This window comes from Catharus ustulatus, chromosome 6 (assembly GCF_009819885.2).
Source record: "Catharus ustulatus isolate bCatUst1 chromosome 6, bCatUst1.pri.v2, whole genome shotgun sequence".
Lineage (NCBI taxonomy): Eukaryota > Metazoa > Chordata > Aves > Passeriformes > Turdidae > Catharus > Catharus ustulatus.
Window position 1 is genome coordinate 2,716,442 of NC_046226.1, and position 13,013 is coordinate 2,729,454.

The 13,013-nt window shown below is 44.3% G+C and overlaps 1 protein-coding gene across 1 annotated transcript in view; it reads right to left on the reverse strand.

Annotated features, from left to right (window-relative positions):
* Positions 1-13,013, reverse strand: part of DDHD1 (DDHD domain containing 1) — a 65,415-nt gene that overhangs the window by 14,327 nt on the left and 38,075 nt on the right. Inside the window, exons 5-6 of the mRNA XM_033063576.2 lie at positions 9,797-9,903; positions 9,408-9,514 (exon numbers count right to left, since the gene is read on the reverse strand). Coding sequence (XP_032919467.1) covers positions 9,408-9,514; positions 9,797-9,903 — 214 coding nt within the window. The remainder of the gene's footprint in view (positions 1-9,407; positions 9,515-9,796; positions 9,904-13,013) is intronic.

Consider the following 13,013-nt stretch of genomic DNA (forward strand, 5'->3'; position numbering starts at 1 on the left):
TTTTATTTTTCTCTTTTTTCCTATTAAATTGTATTTCTGACCTGGAGTCTCTCACTGGTTTTGCTTTCAAAACCATTACAAGTATCAACATTTTGCTGCTCCAGCTGATGTTCAGGAATGTTCCCACCCCACACTGACCCATTAAATCAGGTTGGGAAGATGAGCTCAATCCCATGGCCAGCAGCAGCTGCCTGGCTGGTGGTCACTGGCTCCAGAGGTTCATCCCTCCAGAGCCACCAGCAGCCACCACACAGGACACGAGGTGACCCTAAAACAGCTGCAATGCACAGCCCAAAGCATCAAATTGAAATAAACACCTCAATAAATGGCAGCTGGGCTCAAAGTACTGAACAGCACCCTCTGAGGTGAGCAACACCTGGTTTTCACTGGCACAACAGTGTTTGTTGGCAGAATTGTTGGTAATTATTTCCCTTCTTGTTGGATTATTTTCCATTTTCTGCAGCACTGCATTGAGCATTGTATCAAGAGGTTTAGCTCCTTTTTTAATTTAAGGAGGATGGAAGGAGCCTGAGCCACACATGACCTGGAATCAGCTCACATCTCTGCCACAACTTTGGCATCACCCTACCAACAGCTCACACCCCTTCTCCCTCTGTCCTGAGAAGAGAGAAATCCCCTCAAATGGATGTGCTCACACTGCAGTGAGAGCCTGGATGGGTTCTGGGAACACATCCCCAAATTGCTTTTGGATGTCAGCAAAGCAGGATTGAACTCATCAATTTTCATCCTCCTCCCCACTGCCTGGCTGAAAGGTGAGGCAGCTCCCTGCCCTCCTTCCCTTCCTACACCTGCACCACTGGAAAGGATTCCCAAGGAATCAGAATGAAATGATGCTGCTAAAAAATAAAAACCCTCATCTCAGCTAAGAGGATGATACAGGAGGAAAAAAGGCAAAAAAGAGACAAAGAGAGCTAGAATTTGAACAATTTGAACATTTGATATAAACAATGCTTAAAAAACCAGTTTTCTGGGTATAGTTTTTCAGCAGGGATTTTGGGGGAAAAACAAGAGTGCAACATGGTTCTTGAACATCACAGACTAATCCTACAGTGCTACAGCAATAAATAAATAAATAAATGTTGGTCCAGTGTTCAAGGAGTCTATGAGAAGCTTATCTGCTCCAAACCCTACACTGTAGGATAAAAAGGTGCAGCTTCCCAGGAAGTATTTTAGAGAGAAACACTGGAAACCATGAGATTTGGAAACTGGCCAATGCAAAAAAATAAAAAAAAAGAAAAAAGAAAAAGGAAAAAAAAAGAAATGAAAAAAAAAAGAAGCAGCTTTGCCTGTGAATCCCAGCATGGAAACTGAGCAATGCTTCCAGGCTGTGGCAGGAAGGAGGACAAACAAGACAGTGCAAATCATTCCCTTGTTAGCAAGGGGAAATTAAAGCCATGGAACATATAATTTCAACATGATTTTTCAAGAGCCTGACTCATTACTGAATATAAATATGAACAGCACCAGAAGTGCCAGTGTTTGATACACATTTTACTGAGTGAGAATCCACACAACAAACCCTCTGCCCGAAGCACTGTGAAATGATTAACAGAGCCTTGCAGCAGCTTGGAGAAAGGACCATGAGAACTCCCATTTTCAAGTATTTTTGACTGTGATGCTGCCTCTTTTTCCATTTGGGTCTACACAGACTGTGGGTACAAACTTTCACATAAAAACAGGCAGAGGTTTCAGCAAGAGATGAAAATGTCAATCAGGATGAGCTGTGGCTGGCTGGTGTTTTCTCCTTTTAAAAAGGTTTGGATTAAAATCCAGAATAACAGCAAGAATCAGTTAAAATCCAAGTGTTTGGGGATTCCTGCCAGGAATGGGTAAATAATCTTCTGGCATCATTATAAAGATCTGATTTTGCAATCTGAGGGCACAAACCAGAATATTTTGGAAAATCCTGGTTGGGCACTGAGTCCAGCCCTGTTTTTAATCCTCCTCCTCCTTAAAAAACTTGCTGTTATTGGGAAGCCAAGCACAAACATGAACATAACAAAGAAATGGTTCCTGGATTTCCAAACAGGTGCAGGTTTGTAATTTTGCAGACCAGAGCCCAACCAAATCATCTGATGGAGATCATTCCTAAACTCCAAATGCCCAAGGTAATTGTGGAATGGAAGGTCTGCTGTGGGATTTCCACATTTCCAGGCACTGTGAATGGGCTGGTTTGCTGCTCTGCCAAAACCAGGAGCCCTCCACCTGCAGGGAGCACTTTTGCATGTTGGTGTGCTGCCAACAGCCCTGTGCCAGTCCTAAATTAGAAACTGAACCTTTGTGGTGCAGAGTAAAGAAAAAAAAAAAAAAAAAGGAGAAACAAAAGGAACCAAAAGAAAACAAATATTCATTTAAAGTTCCAGCTAAAAACCTGTTTGGTTATACAGTATATGAAATTAAGTTAGGCATAGAACTAGATGATATTTTTCCCTTCCAATCCAAGCCATTCTATGATTTAATCCTGATTTGCTTTTTGGTCTTCATAAAATATTCCAACTTGTGAAATAAAAGTTTGGTTTGAACGGGGTTTTAGTCCAGCAAATGCAACATGAACTGCTTTCAAACCTTTTGTAGTTACAGCTTGGTATTTCCTAACAATCCATACAAAAACACTCCTAAAACCACTAAGTGGCTTTGCATTGCCTAAAATCAGTGAATTTTTTTGTTGGATTTAAACATGAAAAATATGACTGCCTATCAAATTTTCTCTCCTAAATGGTATCACTACAATAAATTTTTTAACAGCTGATCTTTTTATGCACAGCTTGTCTTTCTACTCCCTCTAAAGGGTCTTAATTAAAAATAATAAAATTACAACTCCCTCCTCAGCCTCTCAGAGCCAGGACATTCAAAGGCTGCTCCATTTCTGCATCTCATGGTTGGGTTACAGGTGATGGGTTCCTCATTTCAGCTCCTCCTGCTCTCACTGCACCTCCATCCAAGGAATTCCTGCTGAAATCAGGAATCTTCCCCCTGCTGCTCCTGCCAGCCCCAAACCTCAGCACCTGCTGGGCCATGGGATCTATTATGTGCTTGGGAAGGACCTGCTGGTTCTGCCTGAAAACAGCAGAGCAGGAATCACCCCAAAAAATCCCAGGGATGGTGGGAATAGTGGAATGCAGCATGACCAGACTCCTCTCTCTCTTTCCAACTCCCCTCTTCCATCCTCCCTCTCAGTTCCCAGCTGGTTTTGGGGACACTGGGAGCTGTTTGTCCATCCCAGTTCTCCTTACAAAAAGCCCAGAGACTCCTTGAGTTTCTGCCCAGTCCATTTTAAAGGTTTCTGCCCACCTCCTAAGCTTCTCCCACAGACTATACAAGCTCAAATAGCTCACTAAAGAATAAATGAGGCAGCAGTGGACTGAGTTGATGTTTTTCCCTGCCATCTGCTCTGCTCCATCTTCCAAAGGGAGCAGGGGAATGCAGCACCTTTACCTGCCTGTTTCTGAGCAGAACAAACACTGCAGCAAATGGAACAATTCCTATTTCTTCCAGAAAAGCTGCATCAAATCCCATCCTCCCTGCTGGCCCTCCTGCCTCATTTAGCCTGAGGACACTGAAATATTTCAAAGAAAGGGTGTGACTGAAATATATCAAAGAAAGGGTGTGTGATAGGACAAGGGAGAATGGCTTCCCATTGACAGAGGGGAATATAGATGGGATATTGGGAAGGAATTTTTGGCTGTGAGGGTGGGGAAGCCCTGGCACAGGGTGCCCAGAGCAGCTGTGGCTGCCCCTGGATCCCTGGAAGTGTCCAAGGCCAGGATGGATGGGGCTTGGAACAACCTGGGACAGTGGAAGGTGCCCCTGCCATGGCAGAGGTTTAGAATGAGATGGGCTTTAAGATCCCTTCCAACACAAACCATTCTGGGATTATCATCTCCCTTTATCAGCTGAAGTTTTGCCAATAAATCCTCCTGGCAGGAAACTCAAACCTGCAGGATCAAGTTGCTCAGAAGGCAGCAGCTCATATTCACACTAACTGAGGTTAAAAGCTCTCTGCCCCTCAGAAACCAAATTAAAGGCAGAGGAAGGAATGATCATCCTGCACATTCATGGAAAGCTGGCTTGAGGGTCATGCAATTCCAGGGGGAAGCCAAAATCCAGAGTGCTGAGCAAGGAGCAGGAGGCTGGACTTGATGAGGCCAAAAATGCCCTTTGCTTTCCCAGCTATGTGCCTGTCTTCCATGGCTTCCAGGAAGTCAAAAATAACCTATCCCATCCCTTCAGGAATCCTGGTGGCACAGCCCTGGGTTCTGGAAAGCCAAGATGGGGAATCTGGGTCAGGTGACACATCCCTGTCACCTCAGGCTGAAGAGCAAAAAGGATAAAAAGGGCAGCAGAATCATCTCTTATCACCTCCTGGGTGTTGGGCAAGCCTGAATTGCTGGATCATGATGGGAACAAGGAATTGGGGAAGGAGTGAGACATCCAGAGCTGCTGCCCTTTTGTGCAGAGCATTAACAGCACCCTGTGCCAGGCTGGGAAAATCCAAACCTCTAAATTCCAGCACCAGCATCCCAAACATCTGTCCAACCTCTAAATTCCAGCACCAGCACCCCAAACATCTGCTCAACCTCTAAATTCCAGCACCCAAACAGCTCTTCCACCTCTTAATTCCAGCATCCCAAACATCTGTCCAACCTCTAAATTCCAGCACCAGCATCCCAAACATCTGTCCAACCTCTAAATTCCAGCACCCAAATAACTCTTCAACCTCTAAATTTCAGCATCAGCATCCCAAACATCTGCTCAACCTCTAAATTCCAGCACCCAAACAGCTCTTCCACCTCTTAATTCCAGCATCCCAAACAGCTCTTCAACCTCTAAATTCCAGCACCAGCATCCCAAACAGCTCTTTAACCTCTTCATTCCAGTACCCCAAACAGCTGTTCACCCTCCTGTGAGGTAAAGCAGCCTTGAAGACACCAGCATAAATAAGCATGGATAGCATGTTCCTGGCAAAGCAGAAGGGAATTGGGATGTGTGTATGGACAAACAGCACCTGGGAGATCCAGAACTCCATCCCCTGATCCATTTTGTGAGCAGTTCACTGTGGCTGAAGAGGCTTTTCAGTGCACAGTGTAGAAAATGCCATTTCCCTCTCAATATCCAGGAAATGAGGTTTTATTTCAAGCAAACAAGGAGCAGAAAAGTCCTGGTGGCACCTGAGCCCAGCAGTAACACTGAGTTTGAGTGCTGCTCCTTTTTCTGAGCTGGCTCCACAGGATGCTCAGCCACTGGACAATCTTCCCACATGAACAGTGTGAAGCCCATGAAAAATAAAACAAAGGCAAGGGAGTGCAGGACACCTGAACTCTGCACCCTCTGCTCCTGCAGGTTTTGTGGGGAAGGAATGTGAAGGAGGAATGGTGAGCTCTGCAGGCAGCTCCTTCCAAATGTCAAGAGAACTTGAGGAGAAAGTGCAAATTTGAAACTCAGCCAGCAGGCACCAGGGAGTGTGAGCCAGCTGGAGGGGGGAGAGGGTCCTTGAAAGGCAAGGGAGGAGCAGCAGCTCCAGGGTGGATTGTGAGGGATTGGAAAAGCAAAGATGAGGAGTTTTTGCTCAGGAGAAGGTGCCAGCAGAGCTGGTGAGGCTGCTGACCCCCAGGAGACAGGAGCTGTCACATTCCCTGATGGAATCACTGATGGGTGCCAGAGCAGTGTCACAACAACAGATGAGAGGCCAGAATGAGCTGAGGCTGTGGGAACAGAAGGGCTCTGTCTCTTGGGGATGAGACAGAAAAAGGATCTGTGGATCTGCCTGAGTCTCTCTTGCTGCAGAAAAGCTGAGTCCAGCCCATTTCTAACAAGTCACTGTGCTCAAGATGAAGTTTAGTCCAGGCAGAGCCACTAACCAATCACTTCATAAAGCTGAGAATACATTCAAGGGCAATCAAATTAATTAAACAAGCCAAGGTTTAATTAAGCAGCTCCTTCACTATTAGGTTCAAGATATGCAAAACCAGTCCTGAAATAGTCTCAGCTTAAAATTTTTCATCTTGTTTTCCAACACACCTTATTGCTGAAAGGAGTGCACAGGAAAATGGTATTTCCATTGCAGAACAATCCAAGGGGAGTGAGAACTCTGGTAAAAGATAATGCTTGTCCCAAAATTTTAGAGGTTAGCCATTAATTCTCCTTTTAAAATAGGTGTAAAAGGGCAAACCATGAAGCCATTCCAAGGTCAGGACTCTGAGTAACCTGTTCTAGTGCCCATGGCAGGGATTGGAATGAGATTATCCTTAATGTCCCTTCCAGCAGAAACTATTCCATGATTCTAAAATGGACAGTGAAGTTTTCCCACTTTTACAGTGCAATATTTGTACTAAATCCTTAGAAATCTTGGAATGATGGAAGCAAATTATATTTATCCTGCACTAAAGGCATTTTCTGCCAAGACATTTATTAATAATTTACAGAATTACAATTAGCCTGCAAGTAAGTACAGAGAAGATCAGTTAAAAAAAAGGCACTTAACAGTATAAGGAAGGTGACAACTCTGAATTTACTATGCAACACTGAGTCCTTTGGATCTCTGCTGCAACCATTTATTATTAAAGAAATATGAAGCTACAGTGACACAGATGTGAAACAGAGTCACCCACTGAGGACACTAAAACCCAAGATTACATTACCACAGATGGACCAGCAAGGTCAGGGGCAGAATGGGAAATGACTGCTCATTTAGAAAAAGGCCTGTGTGCATCAGAATATCAATTTATTGCTTCTTCTTACATCTGGGTAATAAATAAAGGAGGGATTTGGCACAGAGGAGGACACAGCACAGTTCTCTCCCACAAAACCAGCCCAGCTGAATCTGTTGGCTGCAGTCTAAGAGCAGCCTGGGATGTTCAGGGGGCTGTGCTGAATTATTAATTGATGCCTGCCTGGTATCACATCACATACACAAGTCAGAGGCACCTCTTGGATATTCTCCTGCCTCACTGGAGAAGAAACAATACCTGAAATCAGAGAGGGGCTCACCCAGCTCAAATGAGCAACCCAGAGCTCTGTGCTCTCCTGAGGTACCAACAGGACAAAGCCTGGCAGGAGAGAGGGGAATTCTGCCATTGCAAACCCCTCAATCAGCTGCCCAGAGAGTGATCAGGAGTTCTAAAGGAGTTGTGATATTTCTGAGTAGGGAAAATCCTTGAAAAAGGGGGAAGAAAATTCCTATCCAAGCATCGTGCCCTGGGTGCTCCCAGCCCAAAATGCAGCCCTGGCATGGAGGGGAGCAGGGAGAGGGGCAGGATTCTGTCCTGGGACACAGGAGAGCCCTCCTGGAATGCTCTGCCAGCTCTGGGGCTCCCAACAGCAGAAGGAGCTGGAGAGAGCCCAGAGAGGCCATGGAGATGCTGCAAGGGCTGGAGCCAGGCTGGGAGAGCTGGGAATGTTCACCTGGAGAGGAGAAGGATCCAGGGAGAGCTCAGAGCCTGAAGGGGCTCCAGGAGAGCTGGAGAGGGACTGGGGACAGGGATGGAGGGACAGGACACAGGGAATGGCTTCACTGCCAGAGGGCAGGGATGGGTGGAATATTGGGAATTCCTGGCTGGGCTGGAATTGCCAGAGAAGCTGTGGCTGCCCCTAGATCCCTGGCAGTGCCCAAGGCCAGGCTGGATGGGATTGGAGCAGCCTGGGACAGGGGAAGGTGTCCCTGCCACAGCAGGGGTGGCACTGGATGGATTTTTCAGATCCAATCCAAGCCAGGCTGGGATTCTGTGGCTGCTCAGAATCAGCCTCACTCTTCTCTAGGCTGAGCTCACCACATTCCTCAATTAATTTCCCAGGGGCAAAGGGAAGTTTAATAATCTCCTTTTGAGGTCCTTTGAGGATTTCTGGGTGGAAGGCACTGGAAGTGCCTGGGCTATACAGAGAATTGTGTTGGGGTGATGAAGCAGTGAGCAGGGAGATGAACTCTGAGCAATGTGTGACCATGGGAATCCTCAAAGCCAAGGCTCATTGTTGAGCTGGAAGGAGCAAAGTGCCACAAGAAAAGCACACTGAAGATGGGAGAACCATCCAGAAGAATGCTCCATTTGAGTGTTCAACTCTGCAAAGTCAGCTCACAGAAAATAAAATGGGACAAGGAAGACTAACCTGTGTGTATTGCTGCAAACAATTCAAGGAAATTAATTTGATTGGATGAGAAACAACTTGGTATTTTGTAATCAGATCTAGGCACGTTCCTATGTCAGTTCTCACACCCAGGGAATGGTGATAAACCTGTAAAACTGCAGTTCTACTGAGCAATGAATTAAATTTTCACACACTGCTGGCCAGCACACCTCAACTTCACTCACTAACCCATTTCCCATAAGATGTCCATGCACATGCCAAGCCTCTAATGCAGTTTAAAAATATCTGTTCTCAAGCTGCCAGAGAAATTTCCACAAAACTTGCCACACAAGTTCATGTTGGCTTCAGGCACACAACAGACAGGGAAAGCTGAGAGGCAGTGGAGAGCTCTGATCAATGAATTCTGCATTACTGAGCAGGAAGAGAGGCACAGATTTCAGTTGGAAAATTGTCATTCTAAAGGATGCAAACACACCCAATTTGACTGAAAGGCAGCACCAAATACCCAGGTAAGATTTAAAATCTCATCCTGCCCCAGTCCAAACATGCTCAAGGCTGCAAAAGGATTAGCACTACTCCATACATAACAGGAAAAAGCTGCAATTCTGACAGAAATTTATCCTAAAACTGCCCCACAGGGCATTTCCAGAAAGTGTGACACACAAGGGATGCTGCTGGGGTGAAGCACTCTTCATATTTTATGGGTTACTTCATTTATTCAGGGTTATTATCATTTGTTCAAGGCTTATCATTATTTCCAGGCCACTGTAATTTATGATCATATTCCTGGCTTTTCTCCTCTGATTAATGGGGTCACTCAGCAGCTACACAGCTGGGTCAAGGCAGGATGGGAGCATCCAGGATATGAACAAACTGAGAAACTGGAGTCAGTTTGGTTTCCCTGCATTCAGACAAATTCAGACTGGGTTTGCTCGTGCTGCCATCCCACCTGTCTTCAGAAACAGCAAAAACGAAGTGACAAAAACCCATGGGCTTGTCAGAGGTAAAAAGAACCTCAGCTCTATGGACTCTCATTGCTTTAAACATGCAGAAATGAAGAACAACAACATTAAACCCCTTCTCATTTTCAGCTGTTGATACAGAACCATTTCTGCTCTAAATAAATTTTAAATGTTATTTTTTGCTGCCCTTTTTCCCCTCTCACTCTTAAAACTCTGATTACTGTGGGTGATCACGACACACCTACAAAGTGTTAATGCCCTTTATGCAGCTTTTCCTTGGAAGGAGCTTTCCTGACAATCCCAAATGCAGGTTTTTGCCCCCAAAAGCAGGTTTTGCAGACTGACCTCATCCCTGTAGAGGGGGCTGGTGTAGTACATGATGTCCATGGCGCTGCTGTTGAGCATGTCCCGCAAACCCCGCACTTTATCCGGGGTGATGGAGTCCACAGTGTCTGCCAAAAAAATCAAAAAGGACACTCAAATTCCACCCAGAGTGATCAAATACAGTCATGGAATGGTTTGGGTTGGAAGGGACCTTAAGGATGGTTTAGTTCCACTCCCTTCCACTGTCCCAGGAGGCTCCAGCCTGGCCTTGGGCACTTCCAGGGATGGAAACGATCAAAGTTGTGCAAACAAAACCAAAAAAAATCCAAGCAAGGCACAAAGAGAACACAGGTGAGAGCTCTGGGGAGAATCTGCAGCTGCTGGAAGAGCTAAAGAATCCAGTGCTGTACCTCCATCCAGGGTCAGCTTTGATCTCCACTCCACTGGAAGGAATTCCACGTGCGTTGCAAGATTGGAAAAATACTTTTCTTCCACTTTCCTTGCAGTGTCTCGCATCCTGCAAAAAAGAAATTCGTGTTTTCCTGTAAAGACTAGTCCTGGAACAACCCATTTCCGCACATTACAACACAGAGTGTGATCAAAGGTGTCTGTTCTGTCACCATCTGTTGAGGGTGGGGCAGTGATCCTGATCTCTGTGGGAGATATTCTGTTAATGGGCATCCATTGAAACCAGCTGGGGCAGTGTTCTTTATCTCATGGGATATCTCCTGTTCATGGCCATGGTTTATAAACCAGCTGGGGCAGTGTTCTTTATCTCATGGGATATCTCCTGTTCATGGCCATGGTTTATAAACCAGCTGGGGCAGTGTTCTTTATCTTTTCACAGCCCATCCTTCCTCCAGCCAGTCATTTTCTGCTCATGGCCATTGAGTCCCACTGTGGGACTTATAAAATTAGTGCATCCCATTGGGAGTTGCTCCAGCCAGGGGGAAGAGCCCAACATTTCTTACCAAGATAAAAACAGAGGTTTTGGGACACTAAGGGAGCCCCTTTCTCCACTGGACTCCAGAGGAAAACTGGATTTCTCCACATCCCCACTGGAGCTTTAGAGGGAAACTGCACCTTGTACAGGAGCACTGCTCCAGCTGAGCCACATCTGTCACTGCAGGAGGATGCAGCCACCATGGGATGGGACTGCTGCCAACACCCTGCCTGACGGGTGTCAGGCTGTACTCTGACTGTGTCAGGGTTTGGGGTTTGTTCTTTGTAGTGCTGTATTTCTATTTTAATTTCCCTAGTAAAGAACTGTTATTCCTAATTCCCATATCTTTGCCTGAGAGCCCCTTGATTTCAAAATTATAATAATTTGGAGGGAGGGGGTTTACATTCTCCATTTCAAAGAGAAGCTCCTGCCTTTCTCAGCAGACACCTGTCCTCCAAACTAAAACAGCAACTTTTCCTTCTTTGTCCATATATAAGCCACACCTGTTTAAGCCGCACTTTGGGTTTGGACCAAAATTTTAGTCAAAATGGTGCGGCTTATCATCGTGAAATTACTGTAATTTCCTCAATTTTCAAGTTTTTATTATGAAATACTTACACTCTGACATAATGAAAAAAAAATTCTGTGCATTGCATGCTCAAAGGAGTGTGAATGCATCACAGCATGGGTTTAACATAATCCACCCACATTCAGTTCAAAGGGATCTTAATTCTGGTGGGTTTGGGGCTGAATGTGAAAGGCAAGGATTAGAAAATTAGAAAAGAACTGGAAAATCAGAAAATAGAAATTTCACGTCTGCTTTGAAATCTAGAATCCACTGAAATCAACCATTTGATCTGTACAGAAGGAGGACAATTCAGTGCTTTTAAACACAAAGAAAACTCTTAAAAACGTGGTTTGAAAGAGCAGAATTTTACTTTAATTTTACACACTGAACTGGAAGGCTTGAGAGCTCCAAGGGTGAGAAACAAAATCACTTATGAGTATTTTAACTTGCAGGAGCAGATGGAGAGGCTTTTAAAAGGCTTTTCATTTTTACAGCATATCTGAACATGAACATTGCTGCACCTCTCTAAAGGGATGAGAAAAACTTAAAATACCTCAACCCCAAAGTATCTCTGACCCTCTCTGTTGTTTGGGGAAAATGGGAATAATGGTAAATTATGTTCTTTTAAAAACATCACTTTGTGTTGTGTGAAAATCCCATCACTGAAAAAGGAAAACCAGCATGAAATCAGACAAAATATTAAATATCCAGGCATTCTATCAACACCACTCAGCATCCAAAGCCAGGAAATGTTTTATTTTCCTTTCTTTCCTTTACCTGAATCCTGGCCCAAAAATTCCCAGTTTTGAAGCTGAGCACAACAAACCAAATCCAACTTCAGTGCTGGGTTTCCAGCACTTGGTTCCCAGTTCCAAGCATCAAGTTTTTTATTTATTTCAGTGTTTTCAATGCCTTTTCCCCCCCTATTTTCAAAGCAACTCTCTTTTAGTTAATTCTACAACCAAAGGCACAATGCCATTAATCTTCCACTTGTCCAAATGCTTTTTAGAGAGTTTAATCCCTGAGCTGAGGCATTTTCCTTGGATGCATTAAATGCTCCAGGAGAAATGAGACAGTTCAGGATAAATCATTTCCAACACCTGGGACAGGAATTCAGGTTTCAGCTGCTCCATTCTGGGCATTCCTGCACTACCCAAAAAAAACCTTATCTGGATAACTCTGCCAAAACTCTGTCTTGGAAAGGAGGAGGATGGGGAAGAAGTATGAAAGTCAATGGTTTGGAAAAACAAAAAACAAACAAAAAAACCCCCAAAACAAAACAAAACCAAAAAAAACCCCACAACCAAACAAAAATAACAACAAAACCCCCACAATTTGTTGTTGTTGTTTTGTTTTTCGTGTTTTTTTGTTTTGTTTTATTTTATTTTTCCCCAGGAAATATTCATTATGCTACTAAAAAAAGCAGATTAATTCTGTACCACATTTTTGAGAGAGGCAGTGAAAACATTTTTCCATCACTGACACTGATTTTCTGATGTAAGGAAAAAGGAGGAATGGGGAGGAAAAAAGGGGGAAGGGAAATGAAATGGGGAAAGGGTGAAAGAAAAGTTGGGAAAGGGGAAAAAAGGAGAAAGGAATGAGAGGGGGAAGGAGAAAAAGGAGAGAAAAGGGGGAAAAGGGAGAAAAAGTAAAAGGGGGAAGGAAAAAAGGGGAAAGTGAATAAAAAAGGGGAAGGAAAAAAGAGAAAACAGGGAAGAGAAAAGAGCAGGGAAAGGAAAAAAGGGGAAAAGGAAAAAACTGAGAAAAAAAGAGGGAAGAAAATAGAGGGGAAGGAAAAAAAGAGAAAGGGAAAAATGGGGGAGGGAAAAAAAGCAGAGGAAGGAAAAAAGGGGAAAGGGAGAAAAAGGGGGAAATGGGGGAAGGGAAAAAAGCAGAGAAAGGAAAAAAGAGGGGAAGGAAAAAAGGGAGAAAGTGAGAAAAAATGGAGGAAGAAGAATGAGGGGAAGGAAAAAGGGAAAGGGGAAAATGGGAGATGGGGAAAAAAGCAGAGAAAGGAAAAAAGGGGAAAGGCAGAAAAAGGGGGAAGGAAAAAAGGGGAAAAAAGCAGAGAAAGGAAAAAAGGGAGAAAGTGAGAAAAAAAGGAGGAAGAAAAAAG